This window comes from Ammodytes marinus, assembly GCF_949987685.1.
Source record: "Ammodytes marinus genome assembly, chromosome: 19".
NCBI lineage: Eukaryota > Metazoa > Chordata > Actinopteri > Uranoscopiformes > Ammodytidae > Ammodytes > Ammodytes marinus.
In genome coordinates, this window is record NC_137223.1 from 2357416 (window position 1) to 2381417 (window position 24002).

Below are 24002 nucleotides of genomic sequence, written 5' to 3' on the forward strand. Positions count from 1 at the left end.
TAAAGTGTTAAAAGTGATTAGAATCATTAGCATTATAAGCATTATAAGCTCTAACAGGAGGACTTAAAAGCATAATGGTGTGCTTGGTGTCAATCACTGTGTGTCTGTGACTGACAAAGTCAAGGCATTGGAGTGTCATATACTTGTTGGTCTCCCTCTTGTGGTGTTGTTTGAAACTTCACATGACTCAAGACAGAGGGCATGTCTGTCTATATGTTGTTCTCCTTTATAACACCAGGGGGCACCAAACATTGAATAAATATCACAGCAGCATTCAATAATACTGATCCGGAAAACCAGGAAAATATGCTCTGACTATCTGATAGGTTGTTAAGGTAACAGCACTGGAAATATACACACTAACGTGTTTTTTTTTTTTGCATTTTCTTTTATGCTTTATTGATAGTGTTAAGAGACAGAGGTGAAATGGGGCAGAGAGGGGAGTGACATGCAGAGAACGAACGCGGGCGGGAATCGAACCCGGGTCTGCTGCTGGGTGCCTCGTGTGGCCATTCTTAAACACACATGGTTGTTGAACCCCTCATTCTAAATCAATAGGCTTAAAACATAAAAAAAATCATAACATGTTGGACACTTGCTGCAGGGAGCTTCTGCCAATTCCATCTCCAGACCATCCTAAAGCTGCTGGCTGGGTTCAGGTCAGGGATCAGTGAGGGCCAGTCAAGTTTCTCCACCCAGACTAGGGAAACCATCTCTGTTTCTCTGTGGTATGAGTAAAACTAGTTGTGGCTGATATTACATCTACGGTGCCAACAATCTCTACCATTGTGTCCTTGAGCGGTAGCCTGGAAATCCAGACCCTGATATCTTGAACTCAAGGGGCGGCTCCTACTCGTGCATTTCAAATGCCACTGCACGCAGTTGGATAGCACTACAACCAATCAGAGCGATTCACAAGGTGACGTAAGCCCCGTTCGTTTAGCGAACAGCTGTTAAACTGTTAAATTAAACGTTTGCCGTTGGCGGTCGGCAAAACAGAACATTCCACTTACTTGCTAATGAAAGATTTGAGTGCCGTCTTCCAAATCGTTAAGGGTCGAGGCCAAAGCAGTCTCAAACTCGCACAACATATCCGCAGCCATCTTTGATGTTTACTATCACGGCTTCGACGTCGCATGCACGTCACTGTCGTCATCCGGTTACGTCTTCCCCAGAGTACCATATAAAGGGCTCTGGCGCGCCCATATTAGATAGAACCAATTGAAACGTGAGCCCAGATTTCTGGTCTTCTTGATAAGCTTCAACGGAGCGTGTCCAGACCAACAGGTGCCGCAAATTTAATTTGCCAGCGCCTAGTGGCAGGTCTGGGAATGCCAGGCTACTTGAGCGGGACACTTAACCCCAAACTGCTCCAGAGGCGCTGTACTATGGCTGACCCTGCGCTCTGACCCCCACCAAAGTGTGGTATCTTGAGAGGGGATATGTCAAAAGACACATTTCAGGGGCGCCCTTAGCTCAGTTGGTAGGGCGTCCCCCCGGGCCGGGCCCAGCAGACCCGGGTTCGATTCCCGCCCGTGGTCGTTCTCTGCATGTCATCCCCTCTCTGCCCCATTTCACCTCTGTCTCTTCACACTATCAATAAAGCTTAAAAATGCCAAAAAAATATATATTTAAAAGACACATTTCAATGTAGCCATTGACTAATAAAGTAACTTAACTAACTGAACTTTGATCTGCCACGTTTTGAACCCAGAGTTTAACGAGCAGCCCGACGTGTGACCAAGCTGTGTGTGTGCTGTGTGGAGGCAGACACACACTGTCTGCATGGTGGCAGGCAGAAGAGGGCTGCTGAGGAGACTGTACATGAGCTCACCATATACACAAGCACATGCTCAACATCGCCATGGAAACAAGCATCTCCTATCTGTGTAGGCCCCCCAGATTATTTTCCTTCTCTTGATGCTGCCTGTCTGGCAAAGTGAGGGATGTCAAATGAGGACTTCCAGTCTAAAATGAGAGACTCTGAGAAACCCAGCCTCCTACTCTCACAATATGATTCATACAATAAACCAACTGTAGAGACAAAGACTGATGGAAAACATACATAATTACATTTTCTTTCTTTTTTTTCAAAATAGCACATGGAGTATTATAATCCGTATTTAATTCATCATGACAGAAAACTGCTCCAAACATGATCGAAACAGCAGAAGAAATAAGAGTTGTTATCACAAACACAGATATTCTCAGGTTGAAACCACCTTGAGCAGATTGAGTTTTAACAACACTATTTTGGTTTGGTTACATTTATTTTAAAGGTGTAGTGTGTAAAAACATACATTTTGGCAACGTCTTGTGGTGAAAGTTATAGATTGCAACGCTCCCTTGCTAACCCCTCCCTTTGGGGAGAATTTACAGAGGCTACGGTGGCATTCAAGGACAAGAAGCTAAGTTACTAAAGAGATTAAGGCTGTGTTTGAAAAGCATACTAATGTCCTACTCATACTCATTTTGAAGTCAAATTGAGTTTGTTGTGGTTGTGTATGTGAGTTTGTGTAAGCGAGAAATGCCCGGATGAGTACTAACTCTCCGCGAAGATTTTGTGTATGGATCAATAGGATACTTTTCCTACTTTCCTACGTCTTTTCAAACGACATGGAAGTTTTTTTTTTAAATTCTTTATTGCTTCAGTGTAAACGGTCCGACGAACCTCGCATACACGATCGATTGTTAAGTAGACAGTATGGAGTATATATACGTACATGTTGAGTATGTAGGAGGGAGGACATAAATATGGCTTTTCGTCCTTTGGCTTACGTCCTCCCCCATACATACTCAACATGTAGGATATATATTTCGCGCACAGAGCCTGAAGCTGAAACCCTCGTTCAACATAGGAGGTTGATAACCGCCTTTGTGATACCGGTCAGCTCTGAGCGAGGGTTTGTGTTATGTTGAACCAGATCAAGAAAAGAGAGCCAGGCTCTGTTGAGTTTGCTTCGTAGTATACCCCTCTGCTAAAGTGGTCAGGCTAACTACAGTCACCGGAGCAAGTCCAGAGGGGTATTACTACGACACATTGGCATTCTTCTCTTCGGGGGAGGTAAGGGGTTTAACTAATGGATGGTAGAAAACTGTTGCTAATTTTCTGCAGATGAACCAATCGATTAACGGACTGATCCGTGCAGCTCCACTGCCAGTAGTTTACCTATATACTCTTGATTAAGGTCCACTTACTGAGACTCATGCAATGGTCCTCATCAGCTCAGTTGTCGTGGAGACGGCACAGTGACATTACAAGTCTCCCAGAATGGAAAATACCCAGCCACAGTAGCTCAGAACTATAGGCCTACTTTAATGCATTACTGGAGCAAATTCCTTTATTTGATTCTGTGTACTGCAAAGTGGGTTGTTTTTTTAGTGCAAACGTGTTAGAATATCACATTTGGCCCTAGTGGGAATCAGTCATTAATGACGGCAATTATCCCACACACTCCATTAAACGATAAGTGGCTTTAGTGGAAAATGTAATCCATACAGTTGATGTTGTTTCTGTGAACCCCTCAGACCCCCCTCCTAAATACACCTTTGTACACACAACACACAGCAAACAACATAAATGTAGCCTAATGCAAGTAGCCTAATTGTAAAAAGAAAGAAAACCAAACAAATCCAGCATCAGCCCGAAGCAATTGCAGTCCTTGTATTGATTGGGGTTCTAATAGACCTTTGTTCAGGCAGTGTTGAGCTTACAGGTTTTCTTCCTAGATCATTTGAATACTGCGTGACTGTCACCACGGGCAACAAGACGATGCCTCTCCACACTCAAGATATATTTAGTAGAATGTATTTTACATTTCATTGAGTGGGAACACAAACCCACGCAGAGGATTTTTATATCGTCCACAAGTCTGAGAAATCTGAGAAAAAATGTATAAACAAAATAAAGTGCAAAATGAGGTTACAATCCTGCTTCTTTTAAGCATGAATTGTAGTGACTGAGTGTGCAGTGGAGAGAGAAAGATTGGCAGACAGATAGAGGGAGGAAATAAAGAGGTGCAAACACTCTGATGGAACCCATGGCTCATATGTTTTGGTTCTGTCCCAGACTCCACTCCATTTCTGGTCAAGCGTGTTTTGTTGATATTCAGATGTCTACATTCACATCCTCCATCCGAACCCAGAAACAGCCATTGTAAGCTGGTCAAGACAACTAGAGACTGTAAGTCATTGGAAAGCTCTGTCCATCCAGTATGGGATGGTTATTGCAACAACAAAATATTAGGGCTTAAAACAAAAACATTGCCCCCTGTTTGGACATCTGGCTCATAGAGTTCTCCAGCACTTTATACTGTATATGGAGAAAATTTGTTATGATATTTCAGAGAATGCAGAGAAATGTACAGATAGGGCAGCCTTTCCATGACTATATACAACTTCTGTGAGAAGGCTAAGATTTAGCTTGAGTCTGAAGGAAAATCTATAATTACAGTAGAATACCAGGCTTTCGAATTTACAGATGAACGGCATCTGTTAACATCAGTTTCAAATTGACTATTTTGTGCTGCAGCTCCAAATGTTAGGCTCACATGAGTGGTGATCACTGGTTTGAGTCGTTAGGTATGTGTCCCTCACCACGCGTCCTCCTGAGACATCTGCAAGTTTCAGTTGCTTAGGAATAGTCTTTCGGCGCCGTGATTAAAGTGAGCTTCAAAGCTCCGGGCACGCTCATTACTCACTGCTGGCTGCATAATGAATCCCAGGGAGCGAGCTGATTAAGAGCCACCATCCATTTACAATCACAAGATTGCAGCCAATCTAACTCTACTGAAGTCAGTGCTCAGTGGAAGTACATTATCTGTACCTGACCCAGTTCACAGAAGGTCAGTGGATATCTGCTTTAAACACAACCTGCCGACCTTCTAGGTCCAGTTGCCGTTTTTAGCAAACGATGCTACTACGAACTGGCAGCAACCTCTGCTTTCATGTCTCTCACAGTCCACACAAATTAATTTCTCTTTGATGTGTCTTTAGGGCTGACATTGCAGCTGGGCTGCTTTGAAAGGCCGTTCTATTTCAAATCAGTCACAGCACAAGCAACATAACATGGGCAGGTAGTTTTCGCCAGTGGCTATCATATGAAACTAACGTAAATGTTAATACAAGTTTCGAAATCTGACATCACCATATCTTTTTTCGACGAGGTAACAAGCTGGTTATAGGGCTTCTGTAGAAATGTAATAAAATATCTTCACAATAATATCAGTTAATAATAATAATTTCAGTATATGTATTTGTATTAAATTGGAGTTTTGCTCTAAAGGAATACAGGCCTTTACTGCTCGTGTGTAACCCAGAGACCAAACAAATGTGCTGAACGCTTTTAGTTTCCTCATCAAACATTAGCAAAGCCATTTTCACAAAGTTTTGAACATGTCCTTCACCCTGCTTTTTGATAGCCTTGTTTTTTTTAAACTGGTCTTCCTTGGGGAAAACCCCCTTCTTAATTGGCACATTGGTTACATTTCTGTCAAAACATGGCGTTACCTGATGCAGCTTTTGGGATTACCCGTAATGGAGGTGCATCACCCCCTCTTGCCTGACAAGGACAGAAGAAAAAAAACGCTATTCTATGACAAGAAATGGCCTTACATGGACAGAAAGTGCAATTAATGAAGCGCAACAAAGTGGCTATCATAAGGTTAGCTTGTTACTATAATATAGTTTAATTGTTTAGCTCACTACTGCCACCAATTGCATTCAGTGGAATAGCACAAATCCATGAGCTGGGGAAGCATCACATCAAATTTAAAATTGAATTCTAACTACTACATTTGTCATCAGACCATCGACATTCATCATATCATAACAATAGTTGGTTGAACTGCATTTCCACATGTGTAACCAAATACAGTACTTGTCAAATAATGAACATAATGCTATTTGGTTAAAATATCACTGTATGCAGGTTATCATGTCCTGAACCTTTCTAATACAATTTGATATTTCTGATGAAAATGCTTTTCTCATTAAAATGAGTGGTTTTATTTCCATAGAAATAAAAGTATTTCCACAGAAATAAAAGAGCTTGTGGGGGCGGTATAGTTACTCAAGTGATTTACTGTGTAAATGTCCAAGGTTAAAAAGAGTGAGTGTGTTCCAGAGTCAAGCTCAATTTTCAGAATTTAAGAAGCCTTTTAACAAAAAAAAATCTAATTCAATATTATTATTTAATAACATGTTCATAAATGTTCTTATTTATTTTTAATCTTGATTTACTTATCATTACATATTTGTAGCTTAAAGAGTATGCCTTTCTGCATTTCACACATTGTGTGTGCATGTCACCTGCTTTTTGGCCCTTGAGCCAAACATTTGTTGTTGATGTGACACAAGGGTCAGTTTTAGGACCCACTCTCTTTAAAGTTTACGGCAACAGTGTGGCTCAGGTTATTGCTAATTGCTAATGCATCTAGCAGGGTGACCACCTGTTTCAGCCCCAGTGACCTCACTATTACCTGCATGGTCACCATCCGGGCACGTCACTTCCTCACTTTAGCATAGTCACTTTCCATATAAGGGAAACGCCAATTGTTGTCAATTACAGCCACACTTTAAATACTGAGCGCGACATGCGCCAAGACACTGGTCAATTGCTCATCATTATCCAGAGGTAGACATTTGCATTGGTATAACTGCATCTACAAATTCATTCTTGGAGTCCTGCTGCCAATATAATTAATCATTTATATGTCACTCAAGCACTGCTGTCATAGCCTACGCTCCTGGGCCTTTATAACCTTCAACGTCCTATCCGTCACTTTCATTTAAATACTGAAAGTAATAGTGGTAAATCTGTCTATCTGTCTGTATGATGAATTAATTATTTTTTATTTACGTGTCATGCCACAGAGTGACCAATCCGAAACTGAATTACATGACACCATTACAAAATACATTTCATCCACAGCTTCCGGTCCACACACTACTCAACTTTGCAGGGTATGTTGAAACAAAATAAAACATATTGCAGCAGCCATTACAAGAGTGTAACTTATATATTTTCCAACTCGAACTCAACTTTTGCCAATAGACACCCACAGAAATGTATTAGTGAATTAATACATAAATAGGAAAATGAAACTTCCAGACAGAGAATCAATTGATACAAAGCCATCTTTCTTTTTGACCATGCTTGTCCCAAACAGGTCTCTCTTGAGAATGTGATCCTGTGTCCCAACGAGATTACCAATACAGGTTAAATAAATAGAGCTGTGGTGTGAGATGCTGACGCTTTGAAGCAAGGACTGTAAACAGACTCCAAGCTGGTTGTCAGGTAACACAACAGCGTAGCATTTCTTTATCAGCTCCACTGTGGAGAGTGTGACTGACTGGCAGGCCTGGTTAAAGTAAAGACAGACTTGGGAAAAAAATCATCTCACGGAAGAGCAATGTATGTTTGTGTGGTGGGCGTGAGAGCAATGCATCCCTGCATTCCAAATCGCATACTTTTCTACTATTTAGTATGGTAGAAAAAAGATTTAGTATGTCCCGATTCTTGTGGCCAGAATTAGGATGGTTAAAAAGACCCGGATGTCTATGACATCCGGCCAAGATTTTTTGTGTTGAAAACAGCATCCTATTTGGGCGATTCTGACCCATAGTCCAGTGCGCACCTGAAGTGACGACACATCAACGGAGTCTCCATATGAAAACAAACGGGGATGTGACAGATAAAAAAAGCAAGAGGCAAGATCAAGGCGCAATGTTATGATGAAAAAAATAAGTAAAAGTATGTCCCAATAGTATGCCTATTAGGGGTGTGCGGAGACGTCATTATCTGTATCTGTATCTGTATCTGTTCAACCAACAAAATTATCTGTATCTGTATCTGTATCTGTATCCGGATACACAACAAGAAGTGGGCGTGGCGTATACCGGAAGTTTCTTTTACATTAGCCTACAATAAAGGAAGTCACACCTAAATTGATTTTCTAAACTAATATTCATTGTCAATGCAATTGTTGTCCCTTCAATGCATCACATTGATGTAATGTTGACATATAAGTCAAAAAGTCAGATATATTTCTACCTTTTCATCTCTCTCTCTCTCTCTTCTTTGTTCTCAGAATACGAAGAAATTCAGGGAACGAAAATATTGATAAATAGCAGCCCAAATCTGTGCATAGGCTACTCACTGTTAGTAAATGAGGGCCAGTGTTTTACTTTTAACTTAATTAAGGTATCCCTTTAACTGGGGGAAATACAGCTGTATTTCATGATTATTTTTTATCTCTATCTCTATCTCTCCCCCTCCCTCTTTTTTTACTTTTGTTTTACTAAACTAAGATTTAGGAACAATATATGTATCAACGTACCAATCTCATAAACCCTAAATAATATGTTAGCCTTTCCACAAAGCCACATGTGATTTTAATGTGTCAAGTTTGCAGTTTCCGATTTTATTGTATAGGTCCTGAAGTAGGCCTAGCCGTATACGCATTGATTGACAACTGAACAAGTACAGGTCCTAAGCATCAGTTTGATGGAAACGTTGTGGTGTTTGAAAGAGTTTAAGCAGTAGGCCTAGTGAATGTAAATACATCGGGGAAGGGCTGACGGTGACTCGGGGTGCAGCATATTCCATCGGTTCGTCTCTTCTCCGCCACGGCAGCGGAGGAAACTCACATAAAAACGGCAGCGAATGCGACAGGTAGAACCCTCTATTCAAGGGAAAGGGCGAACGCGCTGCGTTTATCAGTGGATAAAAAGAGAGAGACCGCGGGTCACGAGACGCGCCCGGTCCTCTCATGTCCACCGCAGAACAGCTGTTAGTGTCATTCTACCTGTTGTGTCATTGAGGCGGAACGCGCTGCGTCAATTAGGCGCATAATATATAAAAAAAAAATCCCCGAATAATAACGGGACTATTCGGAAATTATCCGTATCCGTATCTAACTCATTATCCGTGCTTATCCGAATACATATTCGGATTCGGGCTCATCCCTAATGCCTATGCATCCTAACTAGATTATTTTTGTCGTCGGATGTATTATGTAGAATAGAAGAAAAGAAAAGTGTATGCGATTTGGAAAGCAATGTATGTTTGTATGGTGGGCGTGAGAGCAATATATGTTTGGTGGGCGTGAGAGCAATGTATGTTTGTATGGTGGGCGTTGCGTCGGCCTGCTGGAGCAGAGACAGTGACAGGAAATGGGGTCCCTGAGTGGAAAGACACAGGTGAGTCACCATGGGAGACAGGTAATTAACGCACTGAGGCATCACACAAACACATTGGGCTCCCAAACGTGACACCTTACTCATAATGCATTTACATTAACACAGAGCATTGCACACACAATGACACCCACACATACTGTATCTGTAAATTCATCAAAACTTGCTTCACAGTTGACGAAATTCATTGGACACATTAAGTCTCCAAAGATTTCTCGGTGACATCAACTCATCCTTAATATGAAATGTGTGAATCCAACAGATTTTGTCCTACTGTGATTATATATATTGTTGTTAAAGCTAAAGCACAAATATGTATCATAACCAGGATGGAGTATTCACATGCCTCAGTATCCAAGCACTGTTCACATTTGAGAAAATTGTTTATTTTGCTTCCATAACGTCTTATATCATACAATTATAAATATTACTAGTATAAATAAAAGGTCCAAAATGTACATTCAGGTCTTTATTTGACTAAATCTTGTTTGTTTGTGTCTTTATATTTCTCCTGTAAAACCATCTTTATCAACCATTATCTCAACATGGTCTCTTAACCATACATCTTAACTTCTAAAGCACTTAAAATCAACTCAGCTTTCCATAATCGTTCTTCTTAGCACTATTCTGAAGGTTATTACAAGAGGATTTGTTCATATGGTGCTAATTGTCTGATTTAGGACATATTTTATTTAAAAACAAACACGCTGAAAAGCATATTTAAGACCTGCTGATAGTATTTTTTTTATTTATAAAATGAAAAAAGGCTGCATCCAAACTCTGTTTCTGAATTTAAAATAACTGAATAAATAAATCTAATATAATATATATTTTTAAAATGAACACCATTTTCGAAAACCCAAGACCTTTGACGTATGAGAAATGACATAGCCAATCTAATCTGCATGTTATTGATATTTAAATGTTGTTTTTTTCCGAATATATTAATATTTAAATCAGTATCATTATTTTTAAAACATTTTATTAAAGGTACAGTGTGTAATATGACATCATCAAGAAAGTTCTACAAAGTTCTAGAATGCAACGCTCCCTGGGTAACCCCAACCCTTTAGAATAATAACAGAAGCTACAGTGGCCTTCAAGGACAAGAACAATTCTAAATTTTAAACAATGCACCTGATGACATTCCAACTATGACACTTTCAAGATGGCGGCACTAGGCCTTGGTCCAAAATATGCAGAAATATGGACATATATGAGACCCTTTCTAAGGGAAAAAATAATAATTCAAAACATTTTTTTCAGCTATTATACACTAAATTAAATGTACTTATGGATATTATAATTACTTTCTACAAAATCTGCTAGGAAATAAAACCCAAAATTCTACACACTGCAGGTTTAAGTGCATTAAGCCAGTTTTTTTGGACATCAGATACAACTACATTTTAGATTTCAGATGATATTAATAATGGATAATAATATTGCTCCAAAACCTGTTTGTACTTTTCAGCATTAATAGTGCCTTCATAGATGTAAAGTGACCCATGCCATGGGCACTAACCCACCCCCATACCATCACAAATGATGGCTTTTCAACTTTGTATTGGTAACAATCTGGATGGTCCTTTTCCTCTGGAGCCCGGAGGACACAACGTCCATGATTTACAAAAAATATTTGTAAATGTAGACTCGTCAGACCACAGCACACTGTTCCACTTTGAGTCAGTCCATCTCAGATGAGCCCAGGCCCAGAGAAGTCTGCTGCATTTGCGGATGTTGTTGATATAGGCTTTCACTTTGCATGGGTCTAAACTTGCATTTGTAGCGACAAACTATGTTTACCGACAATGGTTTTCTCAAGTGTTCCAAGGCCCATGTAGTAATATCCTTCATGAAATTGAATTTTTTAATGCAGTGCCACCTGAGGTCATGGGCATTACATTTTAATGTTGGGCCTTGCCTCTTAAGTGCAGATTGTAGATGGTGAAATACTTAAATTATTTGGAGAAACTTTGTTTTTAAGTCTAAACAAACTAAATAGTTTGTTTAGACTTTAAAATCCATTCATGACAATATCACCTGTACCAGTTATGTACCATGTGTATGTGAGCAATGTTCCAAACAGGTACTATTTTTACAGCTTTGCCAGTCTTTTGTTGCCCCTGTTCCGATTTTTTTTAATGTGTTGCTGGCATCAAATTCAAATATAATATAAAATGTAATGCCTCTTTATTGTTTCCAACTTCAATGTATGTCAAAAAGGATTAACAAATGATAAAATTCAGTTTTATATACATTTTACATAGGGACTTAACAGAAACCCCTCAATGAGAGTTTGCATTGTGCGGCACAAGCTAGCGAAGCATTAGCTAGCCAGGAGAAATGGGACTATTTTCTCCACCCAATCATACCCTATGACCTTAACAAGAGATGACTGAAGACCACAACATATTAAAAAAAAAAAACTCTTGAGACAGTGTACCAAGGTAAGAAATGTCTATTTCTTTATTACATTCAACAGTACAGTACACTGAAATTGCACAGTTTCACCAGATATAGCAGCATTCTGACTGGCAAATGGACTAATCAATTAGGCACACCCAAAACATTTAAATAGAAATACACACCTTGACATGTGTCGTGACACTTTTCTGACCACATTCAAAGTCTGTTTTAAGCTGTTAATTTACATGCCTTGTCAAATAAATTCCACACCTTTAAAACAAACTGTCCTTTTCCACGACTTCCAGAGGCAAGAAAAAAAAGATGAATGGTCAAGTCAAACCCAGCAGCTCCTGTCTTCCTGATACAATATTAAAGGAAACATTCACCCATTATATTCTCACACAGTATTCAGTGCATTCCATGAATTATAAAGTGGTTCTATTTTCTTTTCTCTTAAAAAAGGTTTTCGTTGTTACCCAAAATGACATTGCGTCACTCTCAGAGAAAAAAAAGTGTGTACTGTGGGTTGAGACTTAGATGATAGCATAAGAGCAAGAAAGCATGTGTTTCCAATGTTGTAATCTTACCCGGAAATTTCTCGTTAAAAGCCTGGTATCTCATTTCCTGTAACGTTGTTTATCTACAAGTACTAACTCAGACATATGTAGCTGCCTATGGGTTGGTACTTGTTGATATACAATAACATGGATCCAAACATCTTTACTTAGACTTAAAGGCAACTGGGCCGCCAGTGCAGTCTGCCAGACAAGCTCAAATGTTGGATCATGGTTCAAGTCTCAAATATCCAATGAGACTCCAATGAACCCAGCAGAAGATAAAATGTGGGAAACAGTTACTGTATGAGGAGTCATTCTAGCCTGGTCCTACCAGACCATCGTACTTCATTTCATTTGAGCAGAAGGTCTGGAATCGCTCAATTGACAAACATTACCTCACTTGAAGGCGGGTGTCTGTTGAAGTTTAAAAATTGGATGTGCCCAGTTCCACTCTGGATCTGCCAACCAATCGCATAACATTTGGTCGTGACGTATATCATGCACCGGCTTCTGAGTTACTCCCTCTGTTCACTGATTGGACCGCCAAAAATCTATCCGGAGAAAACCAAAGAATATACCGCAGACCCAGACTGACTACTGAAGGGAAATTAAAATTGAGCGGAAGTAGGTAGGCGGGCGGTGCCAGTCTAGAGTAATTCTTCATGCCAACTGTAAATCCTGAATATTACATAATATGACGCATGTAACTGCAACTACTCAGTGCAGCATGCGGCATGTTTTTAATTTGAATATTAAATCGACCAAAATGGGAAGCAAATGCCAAAAGCATCTTGCACAGGGGGAGTCCAGCTGCCCTTTACCAATTTCATATCCCATGACCATCCTATACACACCCTGATTGTTGGTTGAGCCTCTTTGCAAAATGTTTAGTCTTGACTGAGTGTAGCCCCGCATTAAACACTGCAAATTGTTGAATCTGATTAAAGTTTTAACCGCAACATCACCCTGCAATGCGCCAATCAAATACAAAGCATAATCATTAAGATAGAGCTGACAATGGTTGCTCTTTAGATGTGTTCATGGATCAAAAGTAGGGCTGGGTATGGAACCTTGATAAGCCTTCAGTGACTATAGCGTGTGCAACAAAATCAAATCAAAGTACTGGAGGCTGATGTCGACTGAAATGTTGTTGACCGATTATTTGATCACATATTACTATGAGTGTGGAGAACACAGTTTTTGTGATTCATCATCTTAACCTAATTGTTTACCATTACTGAGTTGTCAGCCGTACCCCAACGCCTGAACAGAGATAAACAGTCTCCCGGACTTATAAAAACACGTTATCACATATTCCAGGGTGTCCCCCAGTGTATTACCGGCATATTTTCAATGTCAACTAATATTTATGTTTCAAATTGAGAAACATATATTTCAAAACTATCAATAATCTCTGTTTATCCCTTGAATACCAAGCAAGTAGACTCCTTTTTATAACTTTTTATTTATTATATCGCAAATCATCAAAAAAATTCCAGGGGAAACCGGACAGACGCTCTGTCACACCAGATCAAGTTCCTTTAACACGGAAGGCTGTGACATAACATCAGAAGGCCAGCACAAAAGCTATTAAGTGAACTTTGAGTTAAGAACATTTTAGCACAGACACTTATTTAATTTATATTCTGCCAATGCTAAGTTGTATTTAGTAAAGTTCTTGTATAGCAGTTGGATTTTAGACATTTACCAGTTGGCACGTTTTGGATTCTTTTGTAAAATGAAACAAGGGTTTGTAGAAAATCGTAAAAAGTATGCCAATAGAACTAGTACGAAATCCAATTCCACACAATACCAGACATATTATAGACATATTTTCGGTTGTAGAACCCTGTTTTACCATCGTGCTAAGGCTTCCTGAATGTTTTACACAAACTGGACATTCTGGATTGGATTTAATTTCCTCACCTACAGCGACACACCCCTTCCAATCTGGCCTTTTTTAATGCACTGCTGTTTTATTTCTAATAACCTGCCAAGAGAAGTAAACCACTCATTACAAAACAGGCCTGGGACTGCATTGGGTACATTGTGTATGACATGTGAACAGGGTTGAAGTGTGGGGTGGATTTCCACCTTCAAACCACAGAGCGGTGCTCTCCACACACATACACCGCACTGGGCTGGATGCGCCTCTTGGTGTTGCCTGGCAGCTGGGGAAGAAACTTGAAGTACTTGGGCATCAGGTCGAGGCAGGCGTCGCGGAACTTCTTGATCCTCCAGTAGTAAATGAGAGGGTTGAGGGCTGACTTGAGGTAGCACAACCACAGGACCCACGTGCTGATCTGAAAGAAGCTGTCTTTGTGGTAGAAGCCGTCGCTGAAGGTGGTCACCAGACTGTAGGCGGTGAAGGGCGCCCAGCACACTGTGAACACCGAGAAGAGGATGAGGATGGTGGTGAAGGCACGCGTCTTGAAGCTCATGTCTATGTTCATTTGGAAGGGCCTCTGGAGACTCAACAGGCCCAGTTTACTGGCCTGGCTCAGACAGATGCTGTCCGTGTGGCTGTGGATCCGGATGGCATTGTGGCGGATGGTGTTAAGGATTCCCATGAAAGTGTACAGCATGACCATGAACGGTACGAAGAAGAAGACTAGCATTAGTATCAGTACGTAGGCATGGTAGCCAGGCTCCACACTGTAGCCAAACACACACTGAGGCGCCCTGGGAGGGATCTGTAGGGGAGGGGAGCTAATGGCCAGCGGGAAAGAGAAAATGAAGGAGAGTCCCCATGTGACCACGATGAGCACTTTAGCTCTCTGTGGGCTCAGCTTGTCTTGTTTCTGGACGATAATAAGAAAACGATCTATGCTTATTATAAGCAGTATGGCCACGCCCTCCATCACGAAGAACCAAAAGAACATGGCCGACACGCGGCAGAAAACGTCCCCGAAAATCCAACGGGTGGTCACCACGGTAACCAGAGCGAAGGGCATGTTCAGCACGGCCAGCATCATGTCTGCGAACGCCAGGCTCGCCAACAGGATGTTAATGGCTGAACGCATTGCCGATCTCTGGTACACCATCAGGCACACTACCACGTTCCCCAGCAGAGCCAAAAGCAAGATGGCCACCATGACGAAGCAGAAGAAGACCTGTAGAGGGAGGCCCACGCCTTGCAGGGTTTCCGGGGCCTCCGCGGTCGAGGGCGTGGACCAGGAGCCCAGGGACACGTTGGCCATGGAGACGTTCTCCATTGAAGGCCTTTCAGAAAGCTTCAGCAGCCCCGTAAGGAGGCAGCAGAGAGTGGCCTCTGGGAGTGGAACAGTAGTGGAGTCAACCATTCTTCCCCGGGGTGAACGAGCATCGTTACCGGGGAGCTTATGCTAAACATGATGCTGTAGGCACTGTCGACGTTCCAGGCTCAACGCGACATGGCGGCGTCTTCATGGCTGCCAGCCCCTTAGAAAAAGAGACAAAACGCAATGAGTTCTATGTAAATCAGCAGAATAGGTCAAAGTGCATTAAGGTGAGACATGCAGACAAAAACATGTTTTTTTGAAGCACTGGTCCATTTTGAGATTCTTGTCTATGTTGCTTCCGTAGCATATCTTATTTCATACTACAAGGTCCAAAATGTACATTAATTTGAGTATTTTAACCAAAAATCTCAGCTTCTAAAGCACTTGCATCAACTCAACTTTCCATAATCATTCTTAGTATTATTCTGAAGGTTACAGAAGGATTTGTTCACATGGAGTTAATTGTCTGATATATGATGATTGTTTAAACTTTCATGCCAATAAAGCCCATTTGAATGGAATTGAATTGATGCATTTTGTTCTCAAAACATGCTGAAAAAGCATTTTTAATTTTTTGATCTTTAAAATGAAAAGAGGCTGAACCCAATATTTGTTCTATAAAAACTCTGCATTCTAATACGTTGAACAAATATAATAAAGATTTGAACTTTTTTGCTTTTAAAGTGAATCAAAGTTACGCATATTGATTTAGATATCACCAAATTTGCATATTTTTTCAGACATTTCAAAAAAACAAGTTAAACAAACATATTTGTTTTAATGTAAGTAATCAATTGGTAAAGTTTCATGATGACATCTTAAATGTTAAAAATGTAACCCTATTCACCTGGAGTGTCTCACTATAAGACACCAGATTTAAAGCTGCTTTTCATCAGAATTCCCTTTGGAGTTGTAATGGCAGTGACAGTGAGCCTGCAATCCACTCAGGATGATCTGCCTGCACCACTCCAATTAATTCCACACTGCAATGATCTCTCTCATACATAGTCTACCAGTGTGGTTATTAGTTCTCACGCCATAAAACCTGTTTGGATATTTAAAATGGTTTCAAACGGTTTGAATTTGCACTAAAGCCATTTCCAATTGATTTGCATTGCAAATGTTTTCCCTTCCTTTGACAGGAGCCAATCAGTGTTTGTTCAATTTGCAGCTACATCTTTGTACGTATGATGGTGTGACAAGACTCAGTCACGTGTTATGAATAAAGATCAAATGAACAGTGGAACATGCACACTAAAGTCCTCCCTTCATGTGTGTACACAACGTTTCTAGGTCCATCAGAAAATGTGTTTAGGCAGAATGAGTTTGAGAACCTATATGAAAAATGTATTTGATTGCTACACACATTAACAGTGAATAAGGCGATGTTATGGTTCAACATACTGTGAAACTTGCTTATTTACTTCACACACATGTATTATAGGGCTAGTCATCTTCTCATATAAACTCAGAAAAAACAGGGGATTTCCAAAAATGTGGAAGTTTAATATATAAACAAAAATGCGACTGGAATCAGTATTCCTTAGTAGACAAATGTCCCCAATAAGAAATACAAAAATCTTTGATGTTTGGCTGAAATGGAATGAAATGATAATGAATCCAGTTTAAGTGCTTTTCTGACCTGCTGCCAGTAACCAGCAGCCAGTGTTCAACCGGGGACAAGACAAATACTGCAATAAAAGCCCTTATCACTTGTATAAACATTGGACGTTGTTATTTCAGTGGGCCTGCTATCATTTACAATGGCTATGCCTGCGCTGTAGTAAAGAGTCCATTTGAAAAGGCTTTAAACTATGCATTTTCACATACATTAAGCTGTTTCAATCATTCTTGGTCAAGTGTGTGCGGTAAGAAAGCCAAGCAAATACAATTATAGGCAATTACTATGCAAACAATGTGTCAGCCTGTTAGGCAGCCCTGTTGAATCACAGGTCGGACACTGCCTCTATACCTGGATATGTAGCCATTCAACAGGTTAGTGTTATCACATGAAGTCACCAAGACAATGAATCAAGAGAGAAAGGGCTGTAGTAAGGAGATCAACATTCTGCTTTATTCATATGCTGATGGCCAGAGTATTGTCTGCTGAAATGAGCCGCTGCTTCAATGAACACCTGGTGAATGAGAGCAAATAAGGAAGAGGTTTAATCTTGGCCTACTTCCTGCTCCATTCACTCCACATGTTTCCTAAGGATCACAGTGGATGTGAGCACTGAGCACACTGCACCAGCAGTTGTGAAGCTGTATAGGGAGAAGGGGCGGGCGGCACAGTGACTGAATATATTCAAAGAGCCACTTCAGCTTCCAAGCAATCAAGCAAACCTGCAGTAAAAATGGATGATCGGGCACTTGGCGTTCGACAACGCAGACATTTGTGAAAAACAACGGCAACGGTGAATTGCAGGGATAATATGCTGAGAGGTTTTCAGTCACATCTCGTTTTAGCTTGAATCTTTAGAGGCATACTAAAAGGTGCAATAACACCTGACCAAGTCCACCAAAATGGACTTATCAGGTGTAAATCCTACAGGGTTGACTAGTCTATGGTGATAAGTAGCCGTTATTTATTTCCGCTGGCCTTGTTAAATTTTGATGTGGAGAGATAGGCCTACATATGTCTGTCATGATTTCTGCATCTGTTCCAACAAAACAGCTGATTCTTTAATATAGTAGGCTATCTGTGGAGAGAAATACATTTGTAAAATGTAATACTGTGAAGATTGAATCTGCCATGACACATTGAGTTTGAGACGAAAGACATGTTAGTAAAGACAATTCGTATTATGTAGAATTTAGGAAAGAACTGAACAATGTGTTGAACACAGGAATGCCAGTGTCGGACTAGAGGATATCAGCCCTCTTACAGCCTGATTCGGCATTCATAGGGTGTCGTGTTGGGAACGACAGAGGGCGAAATTCAAACGTTTTATCTTTTGTAGTGTGACATCGTGGAAAACCGAAGCCTAGGATGATTCACCACGTTCTGAGAGAGACTTGCATGTTAGATTTTTGGATAACCTCCCAGCGTTGCTTCCAATGACGATGACAGCTCATTGAAACATGGCGTAGAGAAAGAGGAGAAGGATGCCAGTTTTGGTGTGCCGCTTGCAAATTTACAGTAATTTCTTCTTTAATTGTTTTTGTATTTTGAGAGCACAAGACAGCAAGCAACACCCGCTTTAAGCGTTCATGTCTATTTACACACAGGTTGCCTACTGCCTAGCAACTCCTTTCTGATGACATGATGCATGGCGTGGAGGACGGCAGGCGGTCATTGATGGGTGGGCATTCTGTAGCCTGACATGTCTCTGAATGTATTGTAACAGACAAAACCACTGGCGTAGACTGACATTAGTATTAATATTGACACTTCATAGTAAGTGTGATATGGCATGAGTTGTTGGTAGAATGCATTGTCCCTCACTCACACTGCAGGCCCTGCTGCCTTGCCAGTAGTAAACTATTGAGCTTGTGTTGTTCTCAGTGCATGGAACATAATCACAAACCCCTGGAGAGGTGGGGATTCAGAAGTCATGGCTGTTTTGCTGAATCATAGAGGCAACTGTGTTTGAGATGTCGGTGCCCTTTACTCAGGTGGTTATACAGGCTATTATTAAATTCATGTTTTTTGAAATAGCAAGATATACCCTTCTGAAAATTCAAACCACATGGGTATTATTTCAGAAATATTTTTTTAAATGTGTCCTCGTTGCCATTTAAACTTCAAACAAATGTAGGAGGGCAGTGTGTAGGAATTGATTTGCTTTAAATATTTACAGTAAAAGGATGAAGTATAGCCTAGCTATTTGTCTTAATAATAGTCATTTCATTCTCCTTCTGTTCACTGTTTGTTTCTCTGGGAGGTTATTTTTACCCATCCACCTTGTAGGCTAAATAAGTGCGTATTTGCACTATAAAAACGCTTTGAATACGCCGGCAGGAGGCCAGATGTTAGACACACGGTTCCGATTCACACACTCAATTCTGTCCCTAAGGCAAATCACATTTTAACAACTGATATATAGGCATAGGCTACCCTACATGTGAGACGAGCCGACAACAATGACCCATATGTGAGAACAATTAGTGATAAACACGGGCTTTCACTTCATCGGCCATCAATACGAGCAGTTGAGGCCGACCCTCACGGGTTAAGTATGACATGGTAACAGCTACCTAATAAACAGCCTTCAAGCTCGACTCTTTGTTATGGCACATAAATATGTACTCGTAGTCTAGCCTACTCTGGAGAGAGCTAGCAGCGGTGGTAAAGGGTGTGCAATAGCCTATCTTATAAGAGTTATTTTAGCAAACACTGTGTTGTTGGGAGGGAGACCCCGTGTCTGTCTGGGTTCACACGGTCTCCATTCATATTACCTGCTTCATTCTCCCATGGTAGAGCTCGGGAGCGGGTTAAGTGCCGAAGCTCAGTCCTCCAGACGGTTCATCTCACCGTCGTAAAAGCTCCTCGTCGCCGGAAAAGAGACATTAGAGTTCTGCTACCAAAACAAGTCGCTCAGTGCTGCTTTTTCTCAAAATAGGACCCGCATCTGGGGGGCTTCAGTCGGCAAGCACGGCGGCCGGTGATGTCAACTTACACTCAATGTAAAAATCCGCATTGCCTGTTGCTTGCTTTGTGTTCAGACCAGCACGAGACAGGCAGGCAGCAAGTATTGTCCAAGGTTTAATGGGGAGAGGAAATATGTAGAGCGCGCTTCCTGGGCTTTCTTTTTCATCCTTTTACTTCATACAGATGTGAGATGGAAACGGACCATCCTCCAGCTACAAACACATTAAGCTATCTACTGTAATACACTGTGGCTGCCTGGCTACAATACTAACTTCGCGAGCTGCTGCAAGATGATACGAGAACAAACATATTCTACTTCCGGTGTGGACTTTCAAAACAAATGTAGCCTAATTTAGGAGGCGGTGGAATGTAGAGGAGCTGCATGTAGGCCTATGTGGATTGCTCCATCACAAACCCAAACAGGAGATTTTTGCCACTACTTTAGGTTAAATTGACATTATTAGGCTACTTTAGACACATGCTTTCTGTGCTTCTTGCAGACGAAGGCATCCCGATCCTGCTAATATTAGGCCACTGTAGGCGGGAAGAATTAAAAAATAAATGTAGCCTGTAGTTTCAATTATCTATTTATAAGAGTAACATGTTCTTTGTAATGGCAGAAATGAATAAATAGAGGTTTATTTTGTTAGCAAGATATTTTGGCTAGTAGCCCCAAAACCATTAGCAAAAGCTAGTGGTCATCCGTTACGGTGGCGCTGAGCATTCACCGAATAATAAAAAAGTTTCACACCTTATCTAGTCGTTAGCACACCAGGATCTCGTAATTACAACATCAGGATCTCGTAATTAAGACAAAAGATCTCGTAATTACGACATCAGGATCTCGTAATTTTGAGAAAAGATCTCCTAATTACGATATCAGGAACTGGTAATTTTGGGAAAAGATCTCGTACTTACGAGATCAGGATCGCCCTCCATACATCAATAAGGTGGCTGGCTGCAGGGCGGCAACGATGACGCTACCCGATGTTAACGTCTTTTATTTTCTTGCTCGGATTGAGGCATTGGGAAATTATTGACCTTTCTTAGAAGTGAGGAGGGCATTACTGGACATATAAAGAAAGATTACTTAACATTGCGCAGACATAGTCATTGGGACTGTTCAGGAGAAAAGCCCAGTCAGACCTCAGCAGCTGATCACGGGCGGAAACAGTAGCGTAAAGTGTGTCCCTCAGTTCCCTGTGCCATCGCTGATTAATGAATGTAACAGTAAAACATAGCCTATTTAAAATAATTGTAGCCTATATGATTATGGGGCCCATTTTTGTCCGGAAACCAAGGCAATCACACACACACACACATGCACACACAAACACACGCACACATTAAAGGGGTTAAGTTTGGCACGACACTGGAACCTCGACCACTAAATTGCTAAATCAACATGTAGGCCATTATTCTCATACTTGATATCCTGGTCATGAATTGTGTGTAAAAATAGAGAAAAGTGTGCTTTTAGAACAGGAATAAAAGACGATAACGTCAGATAACATCATCGTTGCCATCCTGCAGCCAGCCAGCCACGTTATTGATGAATGAGAGGGCGATCCTGATCTCGTAATTACGAGAAAAGATCTCATAATTACGAGATCCTGATGTCGTAAGTACAAGATCCTGGTGTACTGACGGCTATATAAGGTGTGACACTTTTTTTATTTGGTGAATGCTCAGAACCACCGTAATCCGTCCCTCAGTCCAGTTGTTAAACATCTGGCGCTAGCAAGTTAGTTACTGTATGTTGTTTAGCTAATTTTACTATTCATCTGAACTGCCCACCCTTCTCTTGTTGTTCTGCCCCCCTCTGCAACAACATAGTCTAAAGCTAGCCTAACGGTGACTTCTGCAGCAACATCTCCCCTAAACTCCTTATAGGCCTAGTGACTGCACTGATCCTCATCTCCATAAGGTAACAGACTAACTAGCCTGTGTAAGTAGCCTACCTCATACAACCCCACTTAAAAATACTGAACTACCCCTTTTATTATTAATTTTTCATGTGGAGCGTGTCAGGGAGGGACCATAGGGGAGGGACCAAAGAGAACAAGTGGAGCGGTTGAGGTATTTGAATTCGAATCTCTATCCCAACTGCCATTTTCTCCCCAAATCCTCCACCCCAGCTTTAATATGGTCAAAAGACATGTTTCAAAATGTCCTGAAGGCGCAGTTTAATTGTTATTAATTGCCGTGATTCCACTTGATGTAATCACAGCACAACGATAGAAGTTTAAAACTAATCAGTTGACCTAACTGCCTTATTGTGAAGGCAAAGCAGCACAGACTTGACCGCGTTCGTGCTCGCTCTCGCCAGCCTGACGGAGCTTTGTATTCAGTGATAACTGACACCCGCGGAAGCCTGTCGCATGGGTAGGGGGTAGAAGCATGGACCTATAAAAAAAAGCGTAGTCCAATAGAAACGAGAAACTAGGATAATGGGCGTGGTTTTGATGGAGGAATTGTTTTTTTTTGGCCACGTTCAGGTGGGTGTCGTGGTGGGTGGCAGAGATGACAAATGGAGCTTGTTATTTCAGAAATAAACTCAGCAACGTGAGTATTGTGTGGTTGGGCTATGCTAATTATTTGGATATGGATGCAACAGCTACAGTATAAGACATAAGAGGCATTGGAAAACCGATCATTTATTAATTTTTTACAAAGATCATTCTTATAATCCACACAAGTAGGCTACAGGTTGTTGAGAGCCACCCAGTGAGCAATCATACAGCTGCTTCTCTGTTCTCAAGCTTTTAAATAGGGCTCCCAAACAGATAAAGGACAATAATAGGACTATTTAAATTCAGAAAGTAAAATATATATATAGCCTATAGCCTATAGGCCTACATGAGTTGACATTTGACGGTGGTGATAGGCCAATGACGGTAAAAATAACAAAAGCTGGGAGGTTGTGTCCAAGCTTAGCTCAGTAGCTTAGTATATGTTGGATACATGTAATTTAATTTGCCCGAAACATAGGGTTTGCATTTTTTCAACGTTGCACCCTGTTTTGTCCCACTTCTCAAGAATCACTGATATATTAAAAACTGATTGATTGAAGGTTGACCATAAGCTGAATTCCTGTCTTGTGCATGTCCCTTTGGAATTCACTGGAAGCATAGTGTGTAAGTATCAGCTATGGGCTATTTGCCTGACTTACTGTGCTCCTTCCCAATTCATGCATAAAATAAGGTCTGTTTCACTTAAGCCTGAAAAAACATTTAAATAATACTTATTCAACATAAATAACAAAGGTTAAATGTCAATTATAGATTTCTGATTTCATTTGCGTTAAAAAGATCATTTTGAGTTATGAACTTGTCCTAACTATAGGGACAAGTTATGTAACAATGATTGATATCAGTGGTGGACTCAGACTGTTTGAAGGGCAGGTGCGAAAAAATAAAAAGGGCACATTCTGGACAACACGGGCCCCACCAGCGCACACAGTGGCTTTTTTAACTCGATGGTGTTTTGTTCCCCCAACGGAGCCTTAAAGGCAGCGCTGCCTGGAAGGCCCTATCCCCTAACCTTAGCAAGAGCTGCCGTGAAGGTCACTTGTTACATCTCCATGTAGCACTTACATATGTCACTTTGTAGTTTGGTTTATTTGAAGCTATAGTATAGTACTTACGTGATTCCTGTTGTTCTGAGTTTGTACCTTCATTGTGGAATGCACTTAATGGAAGTCGCTTTGGATAAAAGCGTCAGCTAAATAAAATGTAATGTAACGAAACAATTAACACTGTGTTTGTAGATGTTGAAAAAAACGGTTGGGCTCATACAACTAAAAGAGGGGACTGGGAAAAAAATGACTTTCAAAGAGATTGTTTCCCCTTATTCTAGTGACTTTCTAAACACCAAAATTAGTTGTTCACATCATTGTGCACTTTCACATTTTAGCCAAAGAAGGGAGGATGACTTGCTGTTTTCATCCTTACTAACATTTAAGTAAAAATTAGACTCAATGTGCCG

General features: G+C 40.8%; 1 protein-coding gene across 1 annotated transcript; it reads right to left on the reverse strand.

Moving 5' to 3' along the window:
• Positions 1 to 13276: 13276 nt before the first annotated feature.
• gpr63 (G protein-coupled receptor 63) lies at positions 13277 to 19939 on the reverse strand. Its single transcript, XM_080047932.1, has 2 exons — positions 19823 to 19939; positions 13277 to 15584 (listed from the first exon to the last, which is right to left on the reverse strand). Exon 2 carries the CDS (start codon positions 15464 to 15466, stop codon positions 14261 to 14263), a length of 1206 nt encoding a protein of 401 aa, XP_079904058.1. The 5' UTR covers positions 15467 to 15584; positions 19823 to 19939; the 3' UTR covers positions 13277 to 14260.
• Between the last annotated feature and the right edge of the window lie 4063 nt (positions 19940 to 24002).